The sequence below is a fragment of the Manis pentadactyla genome, chromosome 1, assembly GCF_030020395.1.
Source record: "Manis pentadactyla isolate mManPen7 chromosome 1, mManPen7.hap1, whole genome shotgun sequence".
NCBI classification, from domain to species: domain Eukaryota; kingdom Metazoa; phylum Chordata; class Mammalia; order Pholidota; family Manidae; genus Manis; species Manis pentadactyla.
The window spans coordinates 162577492-162589987 of record NC_080019.1 but is presented as its reverse complement, the minus strand read 5'-3'; the positions used below and the strand labels follow the sequence as shown (position 1 = coordinate 162589987).

General features: G+C 32.6%; 1 protein-coding gene across 4 annotated transcripts in view; it reads right to left on the bottom strand.

The window, feature by feature from the left end:
- Positions 1 to 1539: 1539 nt before the first annotated feature.
- ALCAM (activated leukocyte cell adhesion molecule) overlaps positions 1540 to 12496 on the bottom strand; it is a 194930-nt gene continuing 183973 nt past the window's right edge. For 2 of the 4 annotated variants that reach the window (XM_057502383.1, XM_057502380.1), the window contains 2 exons: positions 6473 to 6556; positions 1540 to 1654 (listed from right to left, as the gene is read on the bottom strand). In XM_057502383.1, the coding sequence (XP_057358366.1) occupies positions 1567 to 1654; positions 6473 to 6556 (172 nt within the window). In that variant the 3' untranslated portion in view covers positions 1540 to 1566. The remainder of the gene's footprint in view (positions 1655 to 6472; positions 6557 to 12496) is intronic. The other 2 variants (XM_057502391.1, XM_057502384.1) reach the window with 1 other exon arrangement.

Sequence of the window (12496 nt, the reverse complement as noted above, 5' to 3'; positions counted from 1 at the left end):
TGAAAGAAACATAGTTTAGTATGTAATCATAGAAATCACTTTTCACCATCAGAAAATGCTTTCTACTAAAAGTGATAGGAATTACTTTCCAGATCCTTTTGTAAAACTCCTTTGCCCCTGAACCCATCTGCAATCCCAGGAATGGCTCTGGCCCTTCTCAAATGATTTTTTGCAGTTGTTGAGAATCTTACTTTTGTGAAAACTGGTTAATAATTCATAGGAAGATTAAGGTTTTTTTAAAGGAAATAGTTTATTCTGTTTCTCTTCAGGTTAAAGCATTCACTTGTCCTTCAAATCACACTCTATTTTGTTGGCTTTGTCTTCAAGCTCAATTTTCCTATGAGAATTTATACAATTCTGAAGGAAATAGAAGGTAAAAAATCTATGTTTACAAAGGATTGAGGGATGAACCCTAGAGAAACAGAAAAAAAAAATCAGGTGGGAATATTACATATTTGGCCTCCAGTGGAAGGCAGGACAGGGGAAGGAATAGAGTTCTTACTTTTTTCGCGGAGTCAGTTTGAAATCCTGGTTTTCAGACTTTAAAAGTATCTTCTTTCAATTATTCTCTTACATTCCTTTCCTGTGAATCCTTCCAATCACAATACTTTCTCATGTCCCCTACCTTCTCTATGGGATTGACTTGGGTGAGCCACTTAAATCATGACTAGGGGTTTGCTTATAATGAACCAAATTTTACCATGGTTGTCGAGGGTTTTTACATCAAATGAGTAAGCTATAGTACCAGTTATTCTCACAGACACACAAAATAATTTATCCAAATGGCTTCTCTGGCTGGATCAAGAGAACATAAATAAAAATAAAAAGCTCAAATTTCAAGTGGCAATACCATGGAAACATACTTCTTTGGGAGAGTCTTAAAAATTCACATTCATATGGCTATTATATATGAATATATGCAATATATGCAACATTGATATATATTTTACACACATACATGTGTACTGATACATACACACACATATATATAATATATGCACCATCTGCAAAAGTATTTGTGTTTGCATGCACACATGTGTGTATGCACACACATTCATTTTTCATTAAAATGATTTGGGAGATGGCTGTATAAATATACTGACGCTTTTAAGTATATTAAGTCCTTGGATTAAAATTTTTGTATTTAAAAATAATTCTCACTGTTGCTTTTTAAAATAAATTTAAAGTATTAGAATCAGCTCTTATCTAACCAAATATCAATTTATAAAATTAAGCTTCTTTGCACTTGGCAAAATTTTTGGCTTTAGAATACAAAATGCTAAAAATGTTAAAAATCTCAGAATGTACTTTAATTATTCAGAAGATAATGATTATTTTTCAGAGGAAGGAGAGACTGTTGAGATATTCTTCTGAGAACACCTTTCTGAGTTATCAAAGTTTCCTTTTGAAAAACTCTCTTCCTGTTTTGAAAGCTGCAATTATGAAGCATTTTAAATGTCAAGGCTTTCCCTTTCATCTCTTACGATGTTTCATACTGTCTTGGAAATTATTTCTATAAACTTCACACAATTTACCCACCTGGACACAACTACAACAGTTTCTCTCTTAGGCTTCTGTTTTGTGATTGTTTTCCTCTAACTTTTTGTTTTCTTCCAGATTTCCAAGGTCTTTGTTTACATGTTTTGATGCAGTCCTATAGGAGAATTAAACAGATGTTATTACATTGATACACACATATTTAATTTTTTTTTTTAATTTTAGGGTTCATGTTAATGTATCTTTGAAAAGCAAATGTTTTACATCTAATACAGGTAAACTACTCAGGTGAACAATTCTACATCTGTGAATACTGACTGGTAACAGAACATATTCCAATGACATTACCTTGGTAGTGGGTCTGCATGAAATGTATGCTAAGATAAAAATAAATCAATTATTTTGAACACATACTAGTTACACTGTGTTTTTGGCTGGGTTGTTTTTTGCTCCACTTTCTGGGAAGTAATTATTATCAGTTGAGAGTCAAAATTTTTATTCTGGCCAAATACTTTCTGCATAAATTTTCTCAGGAAGTTTCATTAGGGCTTTTCCCTTTTGGCGTTCTCTATTAGGCATCCAGGTTGAGCCAATGCCCTGTATCTTGGTTTATGGACTTTGTCTTATTGAATAAATTAAAAGCAAGATTAGAAAGAAACCCAAGTGAAATGCAAATCAAAACCACAACAAAACATCCCCTTGCACCAGTCAGAATGGCCCCTTTCCAAAAGACAAGAAATAACAAATGTTGGCGAGGATGTGGAGAAAAGGGAACCCTCCTGCACTATTTGTGGGAATGTAAATTAGTACAACTGTTGCGGAAAGCAGTATGGAGGTTCCTCAAAAAAATAAAAATAGAAATACCACTTGACCCAGTAATTCCACTTCTAGGAATTTACCTGAAGAAAACAAAAGCCCTTATTTGAAAAGATATATGTGCCCCTATGTTTATTTATATTATTTATAATAGCCAATATGGAAGCAACCTAAGTGTCCATCAACATATGAATGGATAAAGATGATGTGGTACATATATACACTTCAGCGATAAAAAGAAAAGAAATCCTGTCATTTGCAACAACATGGATGGATCTAGAGGGTATTATGCTCAGTGAAATAAGTCAGGCAGAGAAAGACAAATACCATATGATTTTACTTACCTGTGGAATATAAGAACAAATAAAACAGAATGAACAAAACAGCGGTAGACTCATAGACACTGAGAAGTGGCTAGTGGTTACCATGGGGGAAGGGCTGGGCTGGGTCGGTGGGGAGGGTGAGAGGGATGAGGGGGCACAAAAATTCTCAATCATAATATAAGTTGGTCATGGGGATGGTAGTACAGCATGAAGAATATAGTCAATGATTCTGTAACATCTTTCTACGCTGACAGTAACCACACTAGTGGCGGTGAGGAGTTAATATGGGTAACTGTTGAACCACTGTGTTGTACATCTGAAACCAATACAAGATTGTACATCAAAGATACTTCAATAAAAAGTACATTAAAAATAAAAAAAGAAAGACTGGCATCAGTGGCAGAATCTAAAACAGCTCTAACGTTAAGGTCCTACCCCAGCAGCATCAGTGTCCCCCAGGAATTCAACAGAAGTGCAAATTTTGAGGCCCCACAACAGAACTATGGAAACAGAAACTCTAGGCACAGGACCTGCAATTTATGATAAACAAACCTCCTGGTGGTCCTGCTTATGCTGAAGTTTGAAAACCATTCCCCTGGTGGCTGCTATGGTTACACCAGCCTAGGTTTTATCCTTTAAGAGCTGACATCAGGTTTTCTTAACATACTGCTGAATTCCTTGGTCATGTGACTGCTCAGGAGCAATCATAATTGTATTTTCAAGAGGGCCCCATGTGCTGTTCTCCTTCCCTCCACCCTGCCTCTCTTCCTTCTTGAACTCCCTCCCTCTCTCCCTGTTACAAGCACATCAAGAGAACTATGATGATACAGCACTAATTGTGGCCATATAATCCCTAGAAGTACTTCTACTTTTAAGAAATTATATAATCTCAGATGTGTCTCTTGATTAAGGAAGCTGGGACGGAAAATTCCATTTTTCCCTAAAAGTATTTTGATGCTTTAAATAGAATTCCTTAACTCATTTGCTAGCAATCACAACTTTACTAGCAAAAGGGTAGTAATATGATAGGTGTCCAAGTGAGATAAAGACATACGGCTTATTCAAACTGGGACATTCATTATATTTATCATAAGTTTAATTTAATTTGTGATATAAAAATTCTTAGTTTAACCTAAAGGACAGCCTTCCAAATCTATTCATTAGGCAGTGGAACAATCTTAAATAGCCAACATGACTAAGTCCTATAACATGTGATAATACTTTACAAGGCAGGTATTTTAAAATATAAATGAAACCATGTTTGAAATCATTTGTACATTTGAGGTTATTTCTTGAGTTATATCATATTATCATATATTTTCTATATTGTACTAAAATGGTACATCGTAGTGAATGACAACTTCTTTATGTAAATTTTCCAAGCCAGTGGAAGAATAAAATAGATGGCATCTAGATAAATAGAACAGATATAGATAACATCTACATCATAGGTATCCCAGATGATTTGAGGTCTAGTCTTTTTTGCTAAATAAGTTACTTAAACAGTAACTAATAAAGTCAGTAATTCCAACAATAAAACATGAGGGGTAGTGGATTAGGATGCTCTCTAAGAACTTCTTAAAAAGCCAAAACTTTCTATAAATCTGTGAATCCTCAGAAAATTGTTTTATTGAGGAATAATATCCATGCAAGATAATATACCTATCCAAAGAGTATTATTCAATGAATTTTGAACTTTATGTATGAATGTAACCAGCACCCAGCTCAAGAAACAGAACAGTTGCTGACCCAGAACATAATATCCCTCATTATACTCCCTTCTAGTCACTACCACTTCCCCAAACGTTACCACAATCCTGAACTCTGAATAGTTTTACCTGTTCTTGTAATCTGTATATAAATGGGATCATACCACATGTATTCATTTCTGTCTGCCATCAATTTAAACCCAATCTTATGTTTGTGAGATTAATATATAGTGTTGCATGTAGTTGTAGGTTGTTTATTCTCTTTGCTGTAAAGCTTGTCATTGGGTGAACAAATTGTGATTTATTTATCTATTCTATTGGTGATGGGCATTCTTGCTCTTTGTTCCTTCTAGGATTTCACTTACACATTGGTTAGAACTCTTGCGTGTTCACTTACACATAGGTTAGAATTCTTGCGTGTATCCTATGTGTCTCTTATTCTCTTATGTTTCTATGTGTTTTATGTATTCTTTTTTCCTCTCTACTTCTATCTGGGTGTTTTCTATTGATCCGTATTCCAATTTAACTTGTTTGGTGTTCTGTGGCCAATCTGCTTTTATTCATTCACCAGACTTATTTTTTAATATTATATTTTTCAGGCCTAAAATGTCTATTTTATTTTAAAATACATTTGAATGATTTTTCCATTCATCTCCTTTGACCATCTTTTCTTTCACTTTCAATATATTATTTATAGTTATCTTTATGTTCTGTGTTAACTACAACTCCAAATCATGCACAGGTCTGCTTTTTTTCTTTGTTATTGAGTGCACTTTTCTTGACTCTTTGCATATCTAGTCCTTTTTATTTTATGTAACACCATGTATAAATTAACTATACGGATTCCATACAATGCTCTTTTCCACAAGATAAGGCTCTCCTTTCCTCTGTTAAGCAGATAGGGTGAAAGGCCGATGACTCCAATTCAAGCAGGGCTTGAGCTAGGTTGAGGCTCACTTACAGCTTTAATAAGACTCAGTCCACCTCTAGATTATTTCTATTCCTAAAGCATGGCCCTCTCACGCTTCTGATCAAGATTGTGGTATGCCTTACTTTCTTCAACTCCTAAATATAGAGAAACCCAGCTCTTCCCTTTGGAGGGTGTCCACCCAGATCTCTAGCCATCTGTCTGATGACACATCAAGATACAATCGTTATAGTCTCTGGACTTGAGTATAAGTTCCTTAAGAATAAGGACCTTGTTTTATTTCCATTTTACCCACAGCACATAACACATTGACAGAATATGGTAGGTATCCAAAAAATACTTCTTTTACTGAACTGAACTGACCTTATCACAGTTCATATTTTCTTCTACTATTACCTATGATATTAGTGTTCACCAATATGAAGTGCGTATACACCTAGCTGCCTTTTCACAAATAGATAAAAGAGAAAGAATACTATATTGAAATGATAGAACTCAAGTGATATATTGCTCTAATATTTTCAGGTAAAACTGCACAGAATTATATGCAAAAGCATGTACCTTGATTACTTAAATAGCTCCTAACTATATTCTAATATATACTAATAACTATAATTTCTATGAATTAGGACGATATTGTGGTTAATAATCAAGGAAAGCCACACTATTCTTAAAGCCTCTTCTTTCCTGCCTTACTCTCCTTGCATTCTCTCACTGCTCTAATTTTTCTTTCATTCCCTCTATCTCTACTTCTCCTTTCACTATTTCTCTTTCTCTCTCTTTCAAACTCACTTTATTAACTACTATTTCAAAATATGAATGAAAATTCCAACTTGTTTGGAGCCTCTAGAGTGACAGATGAAAGAGTCAATGCGTTGTAGCATATTTTTTTTAACTAAATTAAATTTAAAAAATAAAGTAATGTAGTAAATCAATTTTTTAATTTCAATTTTTTTTAACCTGCTTTGACCTGTATGGAAATGAAATTACCTTAAGGTTGAAGACATAATGATTTCACAACTTTAAAATAAAGCATGGACTGTAAGAAGTTCTGGTACTAGTAATTTTTTTAAAACTTGTGTTCAGTTAATCCTTACATTTATAACAATTATAGACTCTCATGAAAATACAGAATGAACTATTTGACTGTACTTGAGAGTAAAAAAAGGAAAATAGAAAATGAAGAGAATTTGACTCACAATGGGGGAGATCTACGTTTACATGGGTTTTCTTTTGAGGGCATCTTCCAACTGGAGAAGCAGAGGCTATACGGAGAACAAAAGCTGGAAGTAAAGGGGGGAAATCTCAGAAAGGAGACAGCCACAAAGTGGTGAGGACCTCAAATTTGTGTGTAAGCTACAATAAACTCCTTGGATGATTTCTAAGCTGTGAATATGCAGGAGAAATTTCATATAGCCCATCAGAAAGCAACAGCTGAAGAGCCTAAAAACCTGACATGGATTTTAGCTCCTACCCACACTGGTAAAGTCTGGAGTTGAAACTCACCAAGCCAGAATTTCATGGAAAACATATCAGTCTTTCTATTAAAATCTCAGAAAAGCCAAGTAAAGATTATGGGCCAAGATCCAGCATTCACCCTAAGATAGCTGTGTCATATAAAAAGTAAGTAACCTTCATAAGATCAAGGAAATTAGGTAGTAATCAAATTATTTGCTAGAAAAAGAATCCATATTTTTCTAAAAATATAACCAAAACTATAATCTCTATAACATATTGTAATAATTTTAAAAAGGACTAGTATATAATTAAAAATTTAATATATATGTACACACACACACACACACATATATATATGTATATGTTTATATGACCATGAAGAATAGAAGAATGTACACAAAGTCCAGAGAATGTCCTTGGATGACACAGACTTTGGAAATAGTAGGCAAGAACTTTAAATTAGTTATTATATTACATGTTCCATGTCTTAAAGAAAAATATGGTAACATGAGAGAACAGATATAAATCTCAGCACAAAAAATGTAAACAAAAATAATTCTATACCTTAAAACCGCAATATTGGAAATGAACAATTCACTATTCACTGTCTTACCATCAGATTGGAGGTAGCCGAAGAAAGCCTCAGTGAACTTAAGGACAAAAGATATAAACTGAATATTCTGAAAAAAAGAGATAAAGATGATAGGGAAAAAAAGCAGATCCTCAGTGACCTGTAGGAAAATATTAAGCAGTCTAATGTATGTGTAATTGGAGTTCTTGCAGAAGAACCTAAAGAGAAAGGGACAGAAAATATATTTGAAGAAAAAATGAAAAATTCCCAGATTTGGTGATGTCCATTAACTTGCAGATACAAAAAGCTCAGAAATCCCCAAGAAATAATGATAAAAAGAAAAATACACCTAAGTATGTCATAATCAAACTAATTAAAAACATATTTAAAGAAAAGGACTTGGGAGTAAATTTGTTCAAGGGATGAATGACATGAATAAGAGTTGATGTGTCTCATCAAGAAAAAAATGCTTATCAAAGAAAATGAACATCTTTAAAATGCTGAAAGAAAAATCTCTCAACCCAAAATTTTATGTCCAGTAGAAAGACATTTTAAGTAAAGGCAAAATAAGACATATTAAATTGAATGAAAGAAAACTGGGAGAAACCATCACTAGGAAACCTGTGCAAAAAGAAGCATTAAGGAAGTTCTCAGTTGAAGGGAAATGACACTAGATGGAAACTCATATATAAGAAACAATAAATAGAAACTGTATATATGTGGTAAAGTAGAAATACTGTTTAAAATTTTTTTCAAAGACAACGGTTTGATGTTATATATACATAGCATTATATATATGACCCTTGAACTGTTATAACTTCATTTAACTTCCTCCATCCTTTTTGCTATTGTTACCATATGCATTACAACTGCATATATTATAAGCCTCACACTACAATTATATGGAGGAGGTTAAATAAAATTTTAACGTTTCAAGGTTTTTAGATTATTATATGAGTAGATTGTTACAAATTAGGAGTTCTTATTGTAATCCCTAGAATAACCACGATAAAATACAAAGAGGTATAATTAAAAGGCCAGTAGAAAAATTAAAATGTAATACTAAGACTTACTTAAGTAACTCAAAAGAAAGCAAGAAAAGAGGAACACAGGACAACTAGATAACAAATAGGGAGATGGTGGTCTTAAATGTAACTATATCGATAATTAAACATAACTTGGTAAAATCCTCCAATTAAAAGGTAGATACTGTCAGACTCTACTATGCAAGTAAGCAAAACAACTCAATGCTCTATTCCCAGGGGAAAATTTTATTCTGAATGATCCAGATAGTAAATATTTTAGTTGGGCAGGCTGTATGGTTTTTGCTCTAACCCTTCATCTCAGCAGCCTGAGAGTCATAGTTTGATCAGTCTTACTGTAAACAAAAGCACTTATAATACAAAGAGATTTTTATAAATAAAGGGATAGAAGAATATATACATGTAAACATTAAGTATATGAAAACAGTATGGCTATATTAATATCAGACAATGTAAAATTCAATGTAAGAAATATTACAGCAATGCAATAAACATAGTTATTTAATTATAACAAGTGTAATATGTAAGGAAGTCATTATGATTGTTAAGTACATGTTCCTAATGAAAGCATTAAAAAACTGATAGAACTAAAGGGAGAAATAATAGACAAAAACACAATCTTATTTAGAGAATTTAACACTCCACTTCAATAGTTAATAGGATAAATGGATCAAAATTCAGTATGCATGATCATGATGAAGTAACTAGTACTAGGCTAAACTCTAGTACAAACTTCTTGCATCATATGTGAAGTGTTTCCTATAATTTAAAAAAATCTGTAAGGATAAGAAGCTTTAAACAAACTTTAAGCTAACATATAGCTATAGATCGCTGTACTCATAAAGCACCAAATCATTTGTTTTTCACGTGTGCCCATGTAACATCCACCAGGAAGTACTGTGTACTTGAATGTGCAGCCAAAAAGCAAGCAAGAAAATGAACTTCAATGTATTTCAAAGACTGAACCTTCCTTAATAGGTTATCTTAACAAAACAGAATTAAATGAGAAATGTTTGGAATTTAATACAATTCTACATGACTCCAAAGAGGAAAAATCAAGGGGAATTTTTAAATATTTTAAACTGAATGAATATGAAAATACAACACATAGTAATTCGTGAGAAACAGCTAACAAAGTGCTGAGAGTGAAATTTATAGTTTAAATGCTTGTGTTATAAAAAGAAAGGCTAACATCACTAATCTAAATTTTTTATTTACTTTATGAACTTAGAGAAAAAAGAGCAACTTATACTACTAAAAGAAAGAAAACAGTAATAATAAGAGCAAAAGTAATTAACATTGAAAACGTGTAATAGAAATAAAAATAAAGCAAAAAATTAGTTCCTGAAAATCATTAAGATTTGATAGTTCCCTTAAAAAGACTGGGTATGATAAAGGAACAAACTACAAATCAACAACATTAGGAAACAAGTGTTAACCCTATAGAATCCACAGGCAAAAAGGAATAAGGGAATTTATAGGTAACTATTTTTTCTTTTCACAAAAATGAAATGGACATTTTCCTTCAAAAATATAACAAAATTTATTTAAGAAGAAGCAACCTTATATCTGTTAAGTAAATTAAATTTGCAAGTTTTGTTTTAAAAGGAAGTTCTTGTAAAGAAAACTCCAGATCCAGGTGGTTTTATCATTGAATTATACCAAACACTTAAGGAAGTAACAAACTCTTTCAGTTAAAGAAGAGGATGGGATTCTCTCCAACACATAATAAAATTACTTAATTATTAAGTCCACACTACACTAGTACCAAAATCTGACATAGATATTGCAAGAAAAGAATATTACAGATCAACATTCCTTATGAATATAGAGAAAAATTTCCTATATAAAACGTTGGTAAATAGCACCCATTATAAAAATTATGCAATACATAAAAGTTATGATACCCAATAATAGAGTGGGATTTATTCTAGGAATGCAAGACTGGCATTCAGTAATCAGTTAATATAATTTATTTTATCAGAATAATATGAGAAAACAACACGGTTATTTGTGGTAATGTGGATGTAATGTAATGCAATATAGGTTTAGAAAGAGCACTTAAGAAAATTTAACAATGATTTATGATTAAAAACTCTTAGTAATCTAGGATATTAAAAAATTTCTTCGACCTGTTTATGGACATGGTGTAGTTAGGAATTTGGCCTTTGTCTTCAGTTCTTGGGAGGTAACCTAAATAGAATTTCTGAGTGTCAGGAGTTGCTTTCTTATTCATGATGAACCTCTTGGATCACACCTGATAGTTTATGCTGAGAAGATGTCTTAGGATAGGGCCATCAACAACCAATAGTTTTAAGGTAAGGGCTGGTCACATCTGAAAGGAGCAACCATACCGTTCTGGGTAAGGCTTGGGGCCATGTTATAATCAGCCTGACTTCCAGGACGGGAGAGACTGGAGACTGAGTTCAACCATATGGACTATTAGTTAATTCGTCATACCTGCATGATGAGCTTCAGTAGAAACTCTAGATACCAAAGCTCAGGTGAGCTTCTCAGATTGAAAATACTCCTTTGCCACACATCAATGCTGATGGAGTTACATGTCCCTGAGGACAAAGGCAACTTCACATTTGCAACCCTTTCAGCCTCTGCTCTATACATCTATTCCCTTGGCCAATGTTAATGTATCCCTTACTTGTAGTGAACATAACTGTGAGTATAATAGGTTTCAGTGAGTTCTATGAGTATTTCTAGTAAATCATCAAATCTGAGAATGGTTTTGGGAAACCTCAACTTGACTTGGTATCAGAAATGAGGGGGTCTTATGTGGACTCTTCCCTCTAACTTTGTATTTGAACCCTAATTCCTTGCATCTGGGATCAAAAGTCTTGCACAAGCATGGCAGTCTAGAGGACTGTACTCTTACCCCTGCAGTTTGGCTAACTCTGGGTAGGCAGGCATAAATGAAACATGTACAGCTAATATTGTACATAATGGCAAATACTGAACAGTTCCTTCTCTAAGACTGGCAACAGAGATTTCTGCTCTCAACAGTTCTTTTCCACATTGTATTGAAGGTAGAAAAAGAAAAAGCATACAGAATGGAAGAGAGGAAGTATAATTATCTCTATTTACACATGAAATGACTGTTTACCCAGAAATCTTAAGGGATCCACAAAAAACTAACAGAACTAACAAGTGACTTTAGGAAGATGGTTGTATATATTTCAACAGCAACAAAAAATTAATGTTTTCATATGCTACTGTAAAAAATGGAATAAAAAATAATTGCATTTATAATAGCTGTAAAATAAATGATAATAAATTTAATATGCCAAATGTCTACAGTAAACTCAATGAAATATTACTAAGTAAAATGGAAAATATTTAAATAGAGATGTATAATGTTAATTTATTGGAAGAGTAAATATTTTTGAGATGTCAAATCTACCCAAGTTGATCTATAAACTCAAAACAACAATGTTCCCACAAAACTTAAAAAAAAATTTTTTGGTAGAAATTAATAATTCTCTAAAATTTATATGGAAATGCAAAGAAGTAAAAATGCTAACACAAGCAGAACATCAAAGTTGAAAGGCTTATATCATCATCATCTTCATTATTATTATGAAAAATATATTATGGCCAAAAGAAAGTAAACAAATGGTGCTGCAATGATTTGATAAATTATACATATGTAACAAAAGCAAAAAACAAATCAACAAATAAACCACCTTAATATTCACACACAAATTTTAGATGTATATGATTTCCTTAAATGTAAAAGTTAAAACTATAGTTTCTAGAAAAGAAAAATATCTTTGTTACTTTGGGGTTAAGAAAAGATTTTGTAAAGTGGAGACAAAAATCACTAAACATAATAGGAAAAAATTGGTTAGCTGTTTTTTATTAAAATTAAAAACCTTTGCTCATCAAAAAGTAGCATTAAGAAAAGGAAAAATCAAGCCACAGAGACAAAATATTCAAAAGTATATATAACAAAGGACTTACAAAAGAATAGGTAAAGAACTCTATCAATCACACAAAGACAAATACCAGTAAATCATAGGCAAAAGATTTGGGTAGTCGTTGCATGAAAAAGATGATCAGTAAGTACACGGAGCTTAAAATCATTAGGTTTCAGGGAAATGCAAGTTAAAACCAAAATTGGATATCATTACACGCCTTCT